Source organism: Camelus dromedarius, chromosome 15 (assembly GCF_036321535.1).
Source record: "Camelus dromedarius isolate mCamDro1 chromosome 15, mCamDro1.pat, whole genome shotgun sequence".
NCBI lineage: Eukaryota > Metazoa > Chordata > Mammalia > Artiodactyla > Camelidae > Camelus > Camelus dromedarius.
Genome location: NC_087450.1, coordinates 43,725,932 through 43,744,482, shown reverse-complemented (window position 1 = coordinate 43,744,482; position 18,551 = coordinate 43,725,932). Strand labels below are relative to the sequence as shown.

The window sequence follows — 18,551 nt, the reverse complement described above, 5'->3', positions numbered from 1 at the left end:
TGGACTTCACATGAGTAACCAACTGGCACGTTCATTCCGGATTTCACATGAGCAAGAAATACATTTCTTTCTTGTATAGCCCTGAGGGTTGGAGGTTTAATGTTACTCTGGGTAGTATTACCCCATGTAGCATAAGCCTAGTCACTCAGGTGTGTTAAATTCACCTGACATAGTCAGGTTGACAGCTAACCTACTCCTGGGGGTGGGGTGACGGGTAAAGTTAGCTCTTGGCTGGCTGCGGGCCTCTGAGCACAGCTCCCCTCACAGGTAGAGGCTCACCCCCGCACACCACTCCAGGACTAGGGACCTGCCTAGGGGAGGCGAAATGGATTTTAAGGGTGTGGTCTAGCGGTTGGGATACTAGTTCCTGCCTCCCTCTGGGAAGGTAAGGACAGTAAGGCCAAGACGCTTGTGAAATGCCTTGAGCTCGATGGGTTTGGTCAGTGCAATTCACACTGCTTGGCCTAACACTGCCAGGAGCCCTCTACCTTCTCTCAGTTCAGAGAACTGACTCAGCCTGCTGTTGACAAGCATGGTGAGGCCCTCAGCCCCTGGGCCTTCGGGAGGGGACACAGGTGCTGCCATAGCTGGTTAGGGGCAGGGAGCACCTGTTGTTTTCTTTACTCCCTGTGAGGAGGCACTGGAAGGGCTGGGTTTTGCCTGCAAATATGGACTGGGGGCAGCCAGACTCACATCGGGGGTGTAGGCACCACCCCAGAAGAGCAGAGCCTTGAGATCTTCCCCTCCCCTCTGCCCTCACTTCTGGTTTTGGAGCCTGTGGAGCTGCTACTGAGTGAGTCCCTGTTAGGAATGAATGAACAAATGCAAGTCTGCCCCAGGCAACACTCATCACTCTCTGCTTCTGCTGGCGTGGGTTTATCTGGCAGAGGGAGAACCCCAGACTGGCTACTAGAGGGGTGCTGGTTTGGAAGTGAGGAGCCCAAAAGTTGTGGCTTTACTGGGGGTCACACAGTTCTTGCTTTCTGAGCCTCCCCATCCCTGGTCCTTTCTGCCCTCTGATGCAACAGGCTTGCTTTCCTGTCAGCCTCCCCTAATAGACAACATTCCAAAGGGCTGGGCTGTACTGTTGTCTAGCTGTGCCCATCACCTGGCATTCTTACTGGGTAGGCAGTAAGTGTTGGCTGGATAAATAAATACATAATACCTGGATGACTTTGGAGGTTAGTACTGTTTCACATTGGAGCAGAGTGCTCTCTGGTGAAGTGGAAGGAGAGGGAGCAAGGGCTCAAAGGAGGAGCCTCTCTGTTTAACTGCCTGTAGGTCCTTGATTTAACCCCTCTACGCCTTTGCCCTGTGAGCTGAAAATGGGGGGTGACATCTGACCAAGCTACTCAGGGGTGTGGGACATGGTGGGCACCTCACGCTGTGGAAGAGTAAAGTACTGGGAAAGGAGGTCATAGCTGCTGTGGGTGCAGGGACCACGGGGTAGGGCATCAAAGGGAGATTTAGCAGCTGCCGTGGCAGTCAGAGCAGCCTGCCCAGCAGAGGGGCAGCAGGCAGGGTTTGTGGGGTGTGACATTCACTCCTCTCATAGGTGTCCTCCTCACTGGGGAAGGAGTGGGAAGGCAAAGCAGTTACAAATGGAATTTCTGGACAAGGTGGGGCAGGCAGAGGTGAAGAACACATGCAGGGCCTGACCCTCTGCCGACTTCTCCTGGGGACTGGTTGGCCCAAATTTTCTGTCAGTTCTTATGGAAGGGAACTTTATTCTCTATTAAAGGTGATTCATTAAATGTATAACTAAATGTATTTATTTTTATGCTTTTGTTAGACGTGATACATTAATACATTTGCAAATAAAAGATGCCAATCAGAGCGTACGCTCTAGTTTTGGAGTAGAGATAGTCAAAGGCATTTCAAGTCACTGGAGTGCCGACTTGAAAAGGCATATTGGGGTGCACAACGGCCTGGATGGAAAAGGGGAGAATTTCCCTGTGTGGGTGAGCTGCCCGGCTGGAGGTGTGAGAAGGAAGGCAGGCCAGGTGGGGCTGGGTGGGGAGAGGTCTTTAGCAGGACTTGGTAGTGCGGAATTAGGATGATGGATTTCAGTGGGTGGATGAAGCAAAGGAAACCAACTTGAAATGAATGAGATGTGACCTAAAAAAAACTCCCAAAGCAAGATATTTTGTTAATTATTATGGCTACCATTTACCAAGTTTTCTACTACATGCCAAGCACAATGCAAGCATTTCTTCACATGTGCACATAGGAAGCAGAGTAGCCTCAGGATGAAGAGGAAATTATTGTGCCTCTTTAGACCTTAGATTCCTCTTATAAAAAGGGGGATTAATTATAGTATCTACCCCATGGAACAGTTTTAAGGATGAAACGAGTTAATGCACTGTAAGTACTTATTACAGTGACTACCACACAGTGAATACTCAACAAACGCTAGCTCTAATCATCACCATTTATAACTACCATGGCTCTGCAAGGAAGCTGTGATTCAACTTACACAAATCTGAACACAACTTTTTCAGGGGTGTGTATAGACCTGCAGACGAAGGTTCATTGGAAATCTCTGGATTTCCACTCTGGATTTTCATTCACTGAGTACTTCTCTATTCAGGTAAGAATAAATAATGAAAATGTCCTTTTAATGCCCTTCTCACCACAGAAGATGCCACACAAAGAGAGAGTATTGTGTATATAAAACAAGGATTCTGTGGATGAGAAACAAGAATGGAAGAGGGAGAAATCTTGGCTCTGTGGAGTTTCTGGTTGAAGCACATGAAACCATAACTCTCAGTCTAACTGATCCCATTTGAAAGATGCATTTGTGAAACACACTACTTGTCATTAGGACCAAGGATGCAAAGGGAACAGAAATGTAAATATCTCCAGAGGGAACACTGTTTCTTGTTAGACTGTGTATATGTATATATAATGACTAGTTAGGCTCAGGGATGGATCCTACACACGTGACGAGTTACGTACTTTCTATTTGGCTATATGACTGTAGTGATTTGTGAGGCACGATCTGATTCAGGGTGTTTCCAAATCTACCTTGTAATGAGTTGAACTTACCACCCACTTCTGCTTTGTAAGCATGTTAAAGCTTAGGATGGTGTGGGAGCATTGTGTTTAATTTATTAGGATATACAATTATAAAGAGGAAAACTAGGGGTATGCCCCTGCAAGAGACTGAGAGAGTAAGAGGAAAGAACTTGCCTTTCTTCCATTTTGAGAAAAGGTAGAATTAATTCCCGCAGAAAGAGTGGCAATTGAGTGGTGGGGGGTGGGGGAGCTGATGATATGGGAAGAGAACAGAGAAAACTAGTTATATGAGGTAGATGTAAAGGAATGACATAACTTTTAAGCACACATCAAGCCATTATTTGAACTGGTGCTGTCCTTCAAAATTACCTTGAGGGCACATATTTGTATTCCAAGGATGTTGCCACTGCTCAAAACGTCTTGGGCACTGCTCTTGGAGAGTTTTCTTGCTATTTCTAGTATGGTTGTAAAGTTAATATCATTTCATAATGATGACAGACTATGGCATTATTTCTATCACTTTGCCTGCTGTAAATGGACAGAAGAAATATCCTTCCATGGATCAATGCCTCCCTGTCAGCAGCTTTTGCACACCTATGGCATAGTCTCTGAGTCTTTGCAGAAGGACTACTGTGTGGTGGGAGCAATCTGAATACAGCTCTTTACTCTCAAGTGCCCAGTTCTGGCTCTTCCTACTCACGTGGACCAGGGCACACAATTAAGATCAAAGTCTTTCTTACAAAGTGATTCTGACAGGACAGTGCCCAGAGACAAAGAAAGCACAGGTACCAGTGAAATCTCTAAAGAGAATTCCTTGTCATAAGAGTAACAAATGCTGTTTGGGTTTATCTGATGGGACACAGGTATTGCTTTGATATACAGAACACTTTGTAGTAGTATTTCTTATAATGTTTTTATCTGTTTTTTAGATGCAGGCTGAACAGAGGAGGAATGTTAGATGAATTCCAACAAGTGAAATTCTCAGTTAATTCAGCTGGAATTTGAAAATATATGCAATTTCCCTTAATGCCTCATTCTGTCAACATGCATTTATTGGGCATACTATGTGTTAGGAATGTTACTAGGTGATCAGGAAACTGATACATAAGACAGACCTGATCCATGCCTTGTTGATGTGTATATTCAGATTTTTAAAAAACAGATAGTAAAGAGTGATAAGTTATTATAGGGGTGTTTCAAGAGTCATAATGATATATTGTACGTATACTATATAGTCTGGGGGTCTGAGGAGGCTTCTTTAAAAAATTAAGGAAGAGTGGTCAGGGAGACGGAAGTTAGAGGAAGAACATGCAGGTAGAGGGAATGTCAAGAGCAAAAGCCTGGATTTAAGAACTTAGCACAGTGAAATTGAGTTGAAAGTTCAGTGAGGTTACCAGGTAGAGTAACAGAAGAATGTATAAAAAGGGGCTGGTGAGGTTATGATTGGAAGATCACATGTGGGTCTAAATGAAGGTCTTTTTAAAGGAGATTAAAAGGCACTCTAAAAACCATGGAAACCATGGATGGATTTTTTAAATGGGATATGATTAGATATACATTTCAAAAAATTTGTTCCAGCCTCCCTGTGTAGACTGGATTGGGTGGGGATAAAAAATGGAGACAAGAAGACAAGACAGGAGGTCACCGCCATTTCTAGGCAGAGGCTAGTTTCATGTAATGCCCCGGGGTTATGACCAGTGTCAAAGCAGTGGAGTTCTTTAGGGTTAATCTATAAGCTCTAATAAAGTTGCTTTTAAAAACTCTGTAGTGTGGAGGCCGGGGAACCTGGGAGCAGAGGTGATTTGGGATGCACAGGGAATGGAGTTCCTGCCCTTTCAAGGACCCTGGTTGGGAGCTGTCCAAGAGGCAGGTGCTGAATAGCTGAAAACAGGACGTGCCTAATAAGGACACTTCATGGGATGTGGGCAGTTGGTACAAGGTGCTAATGCCTATCTGAGGGTCAGGAGGAAGGGAGCTGGTCTTTGTTTTTTTTTTTTAACCATTTTTTCTCCTTTCCTTATTTATTTGTTTCTTCTACCTTCTCCATCTACCCATTTTCATTTTCTGGCAATCTAGGCAGCTATAGCTCACTCTCTCTGAAAGGAAGAGGGAAGCGTGTGCTTCCCTTTATAAGGAGTGGACAGAGCATTGATGATCGCAAATTCATAAAAACTCTCACCCCTATCTTAGGGTGTATGAATGGTTATCATTGCTAAATTGGCCATCTCAGCCTCTTCTGAGGCATTAGTCTGGGATATATCATTATTAGTATATTATAATTATTAGTAGTAGTTATTACTGACAAAGCATTTACTATGAGCCAGGTAGCTCATCAAACACTTTAGTTCCCCAAGCTGAAGAGGTAGACTTTATTATTTCTGTTTAATAGAATGTGGCTTGACTTGGAAGCTCAGTGGATGTGATTTGTGCTATTTATTCAATAAATTATCTGAGGCTATACAACTAAGGGATGATGATGGAGAAGGACATGGGAAATAAAACTCCTTGATATGTAGCATATATAGATGCTTCTGACAGTCATTTTATTTGGTCTCATAGCACTCCTGTGGAGTTGTACTGATACTATACTCATTTTGCAGATGTGGGTGCTGAGGCCCAGAGAGGCTCAGTAATTGGCTGAGGTCACATAACTAGTAAGTGGCTGAGCCAGTTTTTAAACTTGGGACTCTTTGACTCTAAGCCAATGCTCTGTTATCCACAGTTCTCTAGTTTTACAGGCCAGTCACATCGACAGTCTGGATGGGTCTTACCAAGTGAGAACTGCTGTGCCTCATTCACCTGCAGTTCCATTTGCCTCTGGATCTTGGTGCCTCCTATATCATCTCTAGCTCTGGGAGGGGGGAGCATCCTATACCAGAGCACAGCAATGGTGTGCAGGCTCCCAATGAATGGGGCCACTCATGTAGTTGCACACTTAACAGGTTACGAGGCATCATCCAGCCAAGCTGGCCTTTGTCTGAATCCCCACTGGACAGTTTGTTCTCAGTATCAATATTGGAAATGTCAGTCTGGTAAACAGTCTTTAACAAGAAGAAGGGAGACTGAGAACAAAGTCTCCTTCAAACAAAACTCTAGCAGATGAGAGTGAACAGAATCAACATCTTACTTGCTTTAAATCCCCTGGAGTGGCTATGAAAGAGAGAGGACTTGCTGGATTGAGGAAAAAAAATCCTTTTGATTCATCTGAATTAATTTAGCATCTCTGGGGAGGGAGGGAGGGTTCTGGCATCCCCTCCTGTTCTCCATCCCTGCACAAAGCCCTCACAATCCCGAAGGACAAAAGACTAGTCTATGGTGAGAATGTCCACAATGCTCCTTCCTCCACTTTAATTAAATCCATTTATTCTGGGGACAGCAGTGAGCCTTGGGATGTCCAAGTGCTTTGATCTTTAACCCACACACATCTGAAGGAGTGGGAAGCTGGCGCTCAGAGGACAATGGCTTCTTCCCACGACAGCACAGCTCAAGTTATGAGCTCTTGGAAATAGCACACTCTGAAGTCTAGGTGAAGAATTTGAGACCCAGATTTACATTTACAAAGCTTCGTGCCAACTGGCATCACTCTCTGCTTTGCTCTTATTTTTCAAAGGATCCACTAGGGTGGCAATTTGAATGTGTTTTGAGAGTCAAATACAGAGGCTGCTCTGGATTGTAGGGTTTGATATTTAGCCTATTAAAGATGGCTTTTCCCTTCCAGATCCATTAATCTGTCCCATTTAAAGAAATGATCCCTTCCCCCTTCTTTGGTCTGGAACAGACCAGCACCAACCTTCGAGGTTTCAGTCATACCCAAGACATGGCAGAGCATCACGGGAGCTGCTGCTGGTCAGGCACTGGCTGCTCCAGGCTGACTGTAGGTGGCAGACTGGTGCCGTCCTGGGGAGACAAGTGGCAGCTGACCAGAGCAGTTCCTGCTCCATTTCAGAGCCACACAGAGTTAACCATCTTCTAGTCCAACCTTTTCAGTTTAAAGATGAGGAAACTGAGGCCCAGAGACATTCAAGGTCACGAAGGTCATTAGTCTTGGAATCTAAACAGGAACCACAGCCTCTGATAGAAGCACTCTTCTGTTTACTGAAGAATTTCCCATCCACCTGTTTCAGGGACCAGACTCCACAGAGCACAGGGCTTGGACTGGCCTGAGCACCAGCCTCGCTCCAATGTCAACTTGCTGATGCTTCACCTCTTTGGTTCTCAGTGAATGAGAACCTTGTAAAGGAGCAGGAATGGGAAACATAAGGCCTAGCCTACCTAGGTCACAGGTTTTGTTGCTTTAATAAGGAATAAATAGAATGTCAAACGGGAAAGTAAGACAAAAATGCATTAACTAAGAGAAAATGTCACATACATATAAAGCCTGATTATATTTAGGAGTCAAATGAATTGCTCAATTTTACTTTTTCCTACGGATACTGGAGGCAGCCAGGCCAGGCCAGAGGGGTGAGAGATGAGTGCCTATAAGGATGGAAATCCCTCAGAGAAACTCAGTGCTTCCTGTAAGTCTGCAGAAAGTGTGTGTGCGTCCACATTTGTGTGTGTGCGTGTGTGTGCGCACATCTGGATGTGTGTCCTGGGTAGAAGGGATAGGGGAAGGAAGACACAGCCTTCCTTTGCATTTTGGCTGATAGGGGAAAAGGGACTGACCAGGACGGGGAGAGGCCCACCTGTCGGCCACATCCAGGAGCGGCAGCACTGTCCACTGCCACAGGCTCAAGCCTTCGATGGTGGCCACATGCCAGATGATTCTGCTCTGTTCCTTCCCGGTTTTGTTCTCCACCAGTACCAAGGAGACGTTTCCCTGCAAGACTCCATGGATGAGCCAGGACATTCGGAGCTGCAAGGGAGAAAAGAGTGAGAAGGACAAGGTGTTAACGTTGAGAGCAATCAATAGATTGCCCTCCTGGAATTCTCAAGGATTTTTCTGGAACTCAGTCGAAGTCTCCCCTGTGAGGAGAGCTAGTCACCCACAGCCTGATCTCACTCACTGACTCCCAAAGTGGTTTTCATTAAGGTTCAAGGAGCTGGGAGGGGAAACTAACGAGCAATTTTGGAACTCTGTTCAGGTCGATGTCATCATCCTAAATTTCACAAGATTCTGCCTCTGAGGGGGTATCAACACCAGTGAGGTATTACATGAACTTCCTAAAGAGGACACAGAGATCCTTGTCTATGGTCCCAATTCACTTCGTGACCTTGGGCAAGTGATTTTGTGATTCAGTTTCTTTTAGTGATTTAGCTATCATAGGTTTTTATTTCTTCCTCAAACAGCATAATAATCTTATTTGAATGGTACCATGTCATATGTTAGCTAACCTATGACTTGATACCTGTGGCCATTGGTGGACAAAGATGAGACAAAAGTATACATATCAAGATTTTTTAACATGGTTTTCTTTCAGAATGAGGGGCACACTTTGCCAAAAGCAAGATACAATTATATGGTTTCATTGTGTCTTTATTAAAGGTTTCCTTGGCATTGTACCTGACATTTGAAAGGTAACTGTAACTAATATATCTGAGAAAGTTTAAGTAGAGTTATGCCTAGAAGCAGTATATACTATAAACAAGGTCTCTGGTCTTTGTGTTTAAAATAATAGAGGTTGTATGTTTGGTAGGAACAATCTATAAACAACATTTAAAATTTAGGACAACTACAGCTTATCATTGCCCTCAATATCCTGTTCAGATCCTGTAATAAAAATGTCTATTAGAGAAAAGAAGGAGAATATGTCCTATGGCAAGCTGGAGTTTTCATCAGCTATGATGACTCCTTTACTCTGATTCTCATTGCTGGAAGACATGCTTCTCTGTAGATCACCACTGCTTTTCTTCCAGTCTCTGAGCTCATGGTTACCTCACAATTTGACCAAAGAGGTCATATGCCATGAGGCACAGAAGCAGAAGACTTCCCACGCTGTTGCATACCAACCCTTCACTAACAAGGCCGCCCTGGCACTGGGGTGCCCACGTGCTGTTCCACGTCTGAGAGCCTGAGCCTGGCAAGCCGGGTCTCTATAACCATAACCTGTTCACTTACACTCTTCCCACTTCCCCAGATCCAGGAGAGCAAACACTTGTCTCTGCTGCACGTTCCAGGATAACTTCACAAATCTGTTAAATTTTTTATTGGCCCCACTTGGCTTTCTCATTCGGTCTGGATGCCAAGAATGGAAATTTTAATCCTACTCCTGCTAACTAAGCCCTCCCAGCCCTCAGCTCATTGCCCTGCAGCACTCAGCTTGGGACGACGCTTGCCATATGCTTTTTCTTCTTTTGTTCCCCTGTCAAACATTGCTGATTCGGACCTCCCTGAAATCAGACTGTTGAACCTCAATGCCCTGGATGGTTGGTACTTATTTATCCACTGTTGACTTCCACAGTTGATTTCTTCACACACATAGCACAAAGGTGTCTCAAACTCTTCCTCAGAACTTATGCTGTCACTTCCCAGTGCTCAATCCATTATTTTGGATCCTTCTTTACTGATAAAGTTTTGATATATCAGATGCAATCTCCTCCAACCTCTTTTTTCCCCACAGCATATGTATCTATTTATCCATCTTCTCTCTTCCTTTCCTGTCCTAGAGGAAGATGTACCTTTCACCTTCTCCTATGTTAACCCTTCCTCTTTTCACCTCCTCCTAGTCCTTGCTCTCTCAATAACAGCTTTTTCTTTCTCCAGAACCTTCAGAGTCTCTCTATCTTCTGGCTCCTCTGTCTGCTCATCCTGGAAAAACATCCTTTATTTGATCCTGCTGGCTCCTCTGGCTTGCAGCCTATTTCCATGCCTCCACTCAGGTGTTAATACCTTGGATGACTGGCCCGTAGCTGCTGCTTCTATTTCTTTGTTGCCCATTCTCTCTGTAAATTCTTTCAACCTGGCTTCTATCTTCATTCCTCTAGAGTAACATTCACCATGTCCTTTATAACTTACTCTTTGTACTCCCTCCATAGCCTCCAAAAGTGCCTCTCCTCTCCATTCCTTCTCCCTTCTAAATTCTTTTGTATATTCCTGTCACAGTTGCCAGTTTATCACAGCCATCTGTGACTCTTCAATGGTTTCTCACTCCCTATCAATTAATATCAACATGTTCACATTCCCTTATAATCCAGGCAAATCAACTTTCCCACCATTCAATGGATATTTATCAAGTATTTATGCTGCACCACATGGATCCTCCACCCTGGGATGGTCTAAAAGCTCTAGAGTCTGAAAGATCTGGATTCAAAATTTGTTCCTGCTATTTTGGTAAATCTGAAGCTCAGTTCTCTATTCTCTAAGATGGGGATAGTTTTATCTATCTTACAGGGTTATATGGATAATTAAATGAGATAATAAATAGTGCAATAAAACATTAAAAAGGAATTTGGGCCAAAGCATTGAGGCAACAGGTACTGCATTTCAAAGGGAAGTCTGAGAGCACAATGAGGCAGGGTTTTCAAGAGAGGGTGGGTAAAAATAGGGCACACAATCCTTACTCCCTCAATATACTTTAGATATAAAAAAAGTTGGTGACTATTAGGAGAGAGTTTTTGGTAGGTGCTTTTCATGGTGAAGTGTTCTACCTCACTTCACCCTCCAGTGAAGAAAGTTCCCTCCTTACCCCAACTCGAGAGAGAATGGTTTTAATGATACCCCATCAAGCACTTGAAGGGAGCATCATGGATTAGAGTCTATCTCCCACCCGAGAAAGAAAATCTAAAATATAAATGAGAATGCTTAGCTGCTCTGATGGTAGAACAAAGGTAAAGTGGAAGCTTTGGGTGGCCTGCAAGCCCAGAGTTTGCTGGGGCAAAAAATACATCAGGGGCGCACACAGACTAGAGCGAGCCAAGTACATGGGAGCCCATATCGGTCATTTTAGATCTGGCCCAAGAGGGCTGCTTGGAGGGGTAACTAGAATTCAGCAGAAAGAAACAGCAGGTATCTTGAGATGCCCAAGGGCAGAGGGAGTAAGTGGCCACCTGGACTGGAGAGATATATGCCCTGGTCAAGGCAAAGGATTTCCAGCCATAGCAGAGGGTCTGGGGAGAAAGGTACATCTCCAAAGAAACCACAGCAGTGCCCTCTGTGAAAAATAGTAAGCCTTAAGTATTTGCCATATCTAGAGAATACCAATGTAATCAGCATAGCAGTCCAGGTCAAGCAAGAGCTTCCCTATTCCTCATATCTCATCTCCTCCCCTGTGCTCAAGACCTTAAAGGGCCAGAAGGCAGCAAGAAGAGAAGCAGAGCTGGGCGATGAAAAAAGAGGTCAATGACTACCCTTTCCCTGATTTCAGGCTTTTCGCCTGGAGTAGGACCAAGAGTGTTGGGGGGAGGAGAAGGGAAGCAGCCCTGACTTTAAAGCAAGATGGAAGTTTTGAAGGGATGGGTGTTTTGATTTCTAAATAAGTCTGTGTTTTGGGTTTTGAAGTGTCTGGAGAACTGTCTATATTACCCTTAGAGTGACCAGACAAGCAGTGGGGTCTGCCAGAGTTCTCACTCAGTAGTCCACACATGGAGGCTCAATGAATGTGGGTTCCTAGACTCCCCTGCAGCAGTCAACTTGACAGATTTGCACCTGCCATGCCTTTTTCTGCTTCTGTGCTTTTGATCCTTCTACTTTCTCTACCTGCTCTTTCTTTCTTGCCACGTAAATTAAATCTGTTTTTTTTTTTTTCAGGGAGTCATTTTTTATCATTTGTCTCAGGAACGACTACCCTCTTGTCTGAAATCTTATAACCGAGGCCACTGGGATCATCACATGGTGTAGCCCTGCTACCTTGTCTTCCTTCCTCCCCCCAGGCCCCTTGGACTAAGGAACTACAAGTTCCTTCAGTGCAGGGACTGTCTTATTTATCTTGAATTCAGTAGTTGTCAAGTGTAAGGCATATGGTAGGAGCTGATCAGTGTCAGAAGGAATAAAAATGTATCCATATATAGGACGACCTTCCTGTCTCTACTAGGTCTCTTTCTAGGGAACAGAAACCAACTTTGCATCCTGTGAAGTTCCTTAGCACTTTCCTCCCTTCCAGGAGTCAGGTTCCAGGAAAGAGAAGAGGATCTATCCACTTCATAGCCAACTGGCTATACTCAAAAATTCATAGCTCTCAGCTGTTCTTAGGAAACTAGATTTGAAGTAGAGTCTGCTAGAGGCATGAGCATGTCAGTGAGATGCAGCCCTATCGTATGGGGTCATTGGCCAGTGACTGCTGAGCTTTCTCCATTTCCCTGCACTATACTTTTGGACAATAAGCCTGGTCAGGAGAGAACTGGGCTGGCTCCAAGGGATGGTGCTAAGGATAGTATCCTTAACTCCTGAGGAGGTCCACCAGGATCCCTCTTGGTATCAATCCTTGGGGGAGATGACATCCATTCATTCAACAAATATTTATTGCATACCTACTCTGTGCTGCGTATAACTATCTTCCCTGCCTTCACGGAGCTTACTGTCTAGTCAGCAAGTCTGAATTTAAATGAGTAACTGCAAGTGTGCTGAGTATAGCAAAAGGGAAGGTCAGTGAAGACATAGAACAGTCAAATCAAAACTGTCTTGCCATAAGATAGGACTTGGGTCAAGACGGTCACTTGACCCAACTGTTCAGAGCTATGGATAAATAGAAGAATTAAAAATTAACTTTCCTTTCATCTTACAATATTACCACCTACGTTTAGAAAACATGTATCTACAGCCAAACTCAAGCCAAGGTATACACTATCTGAGTTTCGGCAAAGTCTAGTTCTAGAAACAAATGCAAAAGGTTTAGAATAAGATTGCCTGCGGGCAGCCAGTGAGCAGCTAGCAAAGGGTTTTTTTTGGCCATTTATTTTTTCATCCACGGAGTGTTGGTAAGGTGAACAGACGCTGTCCTTCAAGATTCAAGCCATGCAGAATCTATAGCCTTTCACTTGGCTGACTTTTCACCTGTACTTCCAGATTCTGCCTCTAAGGGTTGGTCAGTGATTCCAGATTCTGCCTCTAAGGGTTGGTCAGTGCTTTGCTACTGGGAGAGGGGGAGGGATCTTAAGGCTGGTGTCACTGGTGTTACCTGGAAACTCATTAGAGATGCAGACTCTCTGGCCTGACCCTAGACCTACTGCATCAGAATCTGCAAGAGAAGCACAGAACTAGAGAGAGGCCTCCGGGGCCTTGCCCCTCTGCCCCAGGCACCCGTGACCCATCCCACTTCCTTTCCACAACAGACCAGAAGCAACTCCCCTTTGAATCAACATTCATTCTCCAGCGGCTTGTCAGACTGGTTGTTGTCTCCTTGCTTGTTGACAATGGGATAAGTTGGAGTTTGTGCTCCAAGGCCAAAGAGAATTAACTGTATGACTTTAAGCCAACCTCTTATTCCTTCTGAGCCTGTTATAGACAAACGTGATAATAACCGTACCCTCCCTGCTGGCCTTGAAAGGTGGTTATAAAGATTGAGTGAGATAAAGAATATGAAAGTAGAGCTCACAGGTTGTGAATGAAATGGTTAAACCTGTGGTTTTTCAACCTCGGTTGCAGATCAGAATCACCTGGGGAGCTTTTTCAGGACTACCCATGTCTAGTCTCCACCCGAGATTCTGATTTAATTGGCCTTGGGTAGATCCTGGACGTCGACAGTTTTTCAGATCTCTCCAGGTAACTCTGAAGTGCAGCCTAGGCTGAGACCACTGGGGAGATGGGGCTATTTAGTGCAGGAAGCTGCCTGGCCTTCTCGGTGAGGGGTCCATTTTCATCTTGGACTCTGAGTAAGAGGCAATACTTAAATAGCTGAAAAATGGCTTATAATGGGCCCACCATCACCAAAGCTTAGAAGGAGTGTTTTTTCCTGCAGGGGAGAGGACCCCGTCCTCAGCAGAGGGTCTTCATGGGCCTGCCACATCAACCCTGGGCAAAGACAGGATGACCTTGAGAGTGAGAGAGCCGCGGGCTGAGGTCATGTGAGCAGGGACGATCTGAGGATGCAAATGGGACCAGAACTATCCTCTTTGCCTACAGGGTAATGTCCTCAACAATTTCTTAATTAGAAGAACCGGAGGGCTGATGTCTATTCTTACAGAATATCCCTTATTAATTACTTGTATCTAAGTGTATAGAGCAACTGTATGTGGTTCCTAGAACAGACTGAAGACTCATATCCTTTTCAAAGTCTTCCACTTGCCTTCTACAGTCCTAGATTAAATAACCCTTTTGACATTATATGTACTCATGCCAGGTAGACCTGGTTTGATCTTGACAGTGAGGTACTCAGAGTAGCCAAAAAACACTCCTGGAATTTGATCTTAATAAGATCAGCTTCTATCTGGGTGGTCTATTGGATAAAGTAATTTATTAATTGACTTTTTATTGCATACTAGAGAGCTGCACAAGGCACTTGTACATATGCTCTCATTTTACACTCACAACATCTCTTCCTGTAGGTAATATCACACCCATTTTTCAGATGCGGAATCTAAGGCTTAGAGAGGTTGTCAGTCAGGCATGATGACTAAGTCCACATGCCACAGAGCTGGATCCCACAGTGCGTTCTATGCTCTTTCTACCGCATCTAGAGTGCTGTGTACGTGTAACATGTTATGGTAACACTTAAATCTTTGGGGCTTGTATTGTGAAGATTTTCTAGACACTTGTTGATCAAATTGTGGTCTGTGAACCGGCAGTGTTGGCATGACTGGAAGTTTGTTAGAAATACAGGGTTTCAGGCCCTACCCTACGCCTGCTGAATCAGAATTTATATTTTAACAAGATCTTACCACAGAAATATCTTCTTATTGGGAAAACTATGGAGATAGTGAATTTTAAACCATTTATAACCTTTGTTTCTGCCTTTGCCAGACAATTAATAGTCACAAATGAGTGTGTGTGTGTGTGTGTGTGTGTGTGTATGTGCATCTCAAAAGTATTCACATAAGTATAGGAAATCTCATACAAACCCTACATAATATTTACAGGAAGTTAACACTTGTTGGAAGCTGGAATGATAAAATTTTTGATCCTTTCTAGAAGTGCCCTCATAGACATAGGTTGTAAGTGACAGCTTTTGACTAATAAGCTCTTTTACATGCAGACAGCAGATGAGACAAGTGAAAAGAGACAATGCCAGGAGCACACCACCAGCAATTATAATTTCTGGCTCCAGCCGGCCTTTCACAAGGGCTTTTTTCCCTCCCTCTCGGTGGGGCCCGATAGACTTTCCAATTATGTGCTACCAGTGTTTGTCATTTTATTAATTAAAGTTCTGTATGTAAAGCAGGAGCAGCCTTGTGGCTAGGCTTAATGCTATTATTTCTCTCAGGGCCCTTTCCTTCTCCAGGGGTAATAACTGCAATTTTATGTCTAGAATATGCCCTGTGTTTGCAATGCATACCTCGTGGCAACTTCACAACAATCTCTTGAATCCATAAAAAAAAAAATCAGCATGGAATTTAGGCTAAAGTTGGACAAAAAAGACTCAGTGGTATCAAATAATGTCTGTTCGAATGCAGCACCCCCAAACATAGGGAATGCTATGGGGGGACGCTCTATCTTTGTTTGAATTTCTGAAGGGCTGCGTGTATTCCAGCATAGAGACAAAACCCAGGATGGATGCTCTAGTGTGTATTTCACTTAAGCAGACAGATGCTCAGAGATGAGCTTGTTTGTGGGGGGTGGGGTGTGTACTCCCTGGCTATTCCCCATACTGAGGTCCATCCAGCAGTGACTGGATGGCCCGGACTGCGGATGTTGTCAGGGACATCCAGGCTTTGAATGGAGGTTAAAGTTTCTTCCCAATCTAAGATGCCACAGGGCTGTACTTCTGGGTGTGCACTCATCATTTTAAGAGTTTCTTGGTTTCAATTCGGCCTTATTCATTTTAAGCGAGAGCACTGACTCACTGCAAAACCCAGTGTTTTTGTACACCATCTTCTAATTCACCTGGAAAAAACAAACACCAACTCTCTAGCTATAAATAGCCTAATGAAAAATCAACCCAACTCAGCAAGAAGCAGGCCAGATGCAGATTTCTGATAACAAGCAAATAAAAGATGCTGGGAAATACTTGCAATTATGGAGGCTTAAGAAATGCTGAATTCCTGGCCATGTAGGAGACTTAAAAGATTGAGATCCTTTCTGGAAACAGAGCCCCATGTCTTGTCCTTTCTGAGGCATCATATTGAAGCCAGAACACCCAACCAGGGATACCCACATGCTCTCTTTGTAAAAACACAGCAAGAAAAACAATGAAGGTTATTTACAAAAATAATAACTGTGGGGTCCCTGGCTGGTGAAGTTATGGATTTACAGGTATTTTTTCCTTCTTTGGCTTTTCTTTCTTTTCTAAAATTTTTACAATGAACATCTATTACTTTTATTACTTTACAATAAAAACAATAAATTCAGGATATGCAACCATTAAAAGCATATTTATGAAGAATAATATTGATACAGGAAATATATTAAGTAAAGAAAGAAGACACAAAATGCTTACATGGTATGATACCAAGTTGGTATAAATCCTCTCTTTATCTTTCCCTCTGCTCAAATCTATATCTGTCTGGACAGAAATGTACAAACATGGTAACAGGGGTTATCTTTGGAGGGTAAGACTACGAGCAATTTCAATTTTCTTCTTTATATTTTCCTAATGTTCTACAATGAATGTAGAGCGCTTTCGTAATCAGAAAAAACAGTAAATGTTATACTGAAAAAGGCATCAAGGGAGGATCCCATCATCACCAGGAAGTGGGAGACAAGAGTACTAGCGTTCCACCCGCTTTGGGGAGGCGCAGGTTCTCCTGTCTACACTGTCAGCTTTGCGAGGAAGACCGAGGCCAGGTGGGAGCTTCTGGGGAATCAAGTGGGGTTGTGCTGTGGCTCTGGAATCAGGAAGAGTATTTCTGTCTCTACTTATGACATAATGTCTCAGGGTCTCGGTCTTCATCTGTGAAATGGGGCCAATCGTACACTCCTCAGAGAGTTCCTGGGAGACTTTAATAAGATTATATGACCGCAGTACCCAGCCTACCAAATACATTTAGCAATGTTAGCTCCTTCCTCCTGCATTGAACAAAGCAGGCAGGGAAAAACACGTTAGAGAGAAAAAGCTCATGAAAAACAGAATAGGATAGCAGGAAGTGTGCTGTGTTAAAAATTTCAGTCCAGTATTTTATCTTCCATGTTCCCTAGAGAATTATTTTCTCAGTCTTGTGGGAATAAAACATTTTCTTTTGAGTTTCATTGTAATGGGGTGATCTTGGGCAAACAACCTTCTCTGTGCCTCAGTTTCTCTGGGAGTGATGGAGACAATGCTGAGAAATAGCTCTGTAATCCTCCGGCTCAGGAACAGGCTCGACTCTATGAAATGAAATTCCTGCTACCTTCACGAACAGCCATTGAAAAGAGAATGGACTCCAGGCACACGAGTGTCAGCAGGGCCCATAGTCACCCGGTGGGTATCCATTCTGACAGCTGGGGAGAGTCTGCTTTCAACAGGTTGTCCCCATGCATATGGGCCACGTGAATGTGTCACAACGATCACCACTAGTGGGCGCCACGAGGGTGCCTGATGAACAGGTGGACTTGGAATGGGACCCAGATCTCTGCCAAGTGCCCAGGAGGATTTTATTCACACCTGTGAGTCTTGACAGTAATTCTTCTATGACTCAGTTTCATCATGTAATGGCTGAGGTATTAATTCTGAAAGGCTCCAAGGTATTAAATTAATTACGTCGGACTGTAATTACAATGGCTGTTGATTACTTTAGCCCATTAGCATGTGTACTGGCAGCATCAACCACATCACAGTAAGTGGTGACAGAATGCTAGGTTCCAGTGGCTTCCCAGCTCTAGGTACTGAGGTATGAATTATCTGGGCTCTGAAATCTCAGTAGGGCTATATTTGTTGGATCCATGAGAATCAATGAGGAGTCTCCATGTTCGCTGTTATCCTGGACCACAGTTATGCTCACAATTGAGAAGCTGCACAGTTAATTAATTAATTGTGATGAAGCAGGTTCATTGGGCATGTCCCCCTGCTGCTCACGCTGGCATTGTGCAAAATAATGCTCCCAAGCTGCCTGCCTGTTGCTAATTGACCCAGAGGAGAAAAAAGAACATACACCATGTCTGAATTATGTCGGCAGTGACTTTTTCACGCCTGTGCAGAGTAAGAGGGATAATAATAAATGCTGCCATTCATAAAATATTGTAGAGATTACAAGTTTTCTTATTTTCATCTGATCCTTACAGCAAGTAACACAAACACTTTTATCCCTAATTAGGGGGACTGACTTGCCTGCGGTCTTATGGCTCAATAGGTGGCAGTGCTGGGATTCAAACTCAGGTGACCTAAGTCTGGTGACCTTAGAGTGTTTGCAGGTTTGACTTTGGAGTTGGACAGACCTGTTGTGAATCCTGGCCGTCTCTTACTAGCAAGGGTGACTAGCAAGTCACTTAAGCTTTCTAAGCCTCAGGTTCCACATCAGTAAATGGGGGTCACAGTTCCTCACAAGTCTATTTTGGTAATGAGATAACGCACATGAAATTTAGCACAGCG

At 44.0% G+C, this 18,551-nt stretch overlaps 1 protein-coding gene across 1 annotated transcript in view; it reads right to left on the bottom strand.

Annotated features, from left to right (window-relative positions):
- The window catches only part of ALK (ALK receptor tyrosine kinase), a 679,224-nt gene that overhangs the window by 99,681 nt on the left and 560,992 nt on the right, over positions 1 to 18,551 (bottom strand). Inside the window, exon 9 of the mRNA XM_064494637.1 lies at positions 7,704 to 7,873. Coding sequence (XP_064350707.1) covers positions 7,704 to 7,873 — 170 coding nt within the window. The remainder of the gene's footprint in view (positions 1 to 7,703; positions 7,874 to 18,551) is intronic.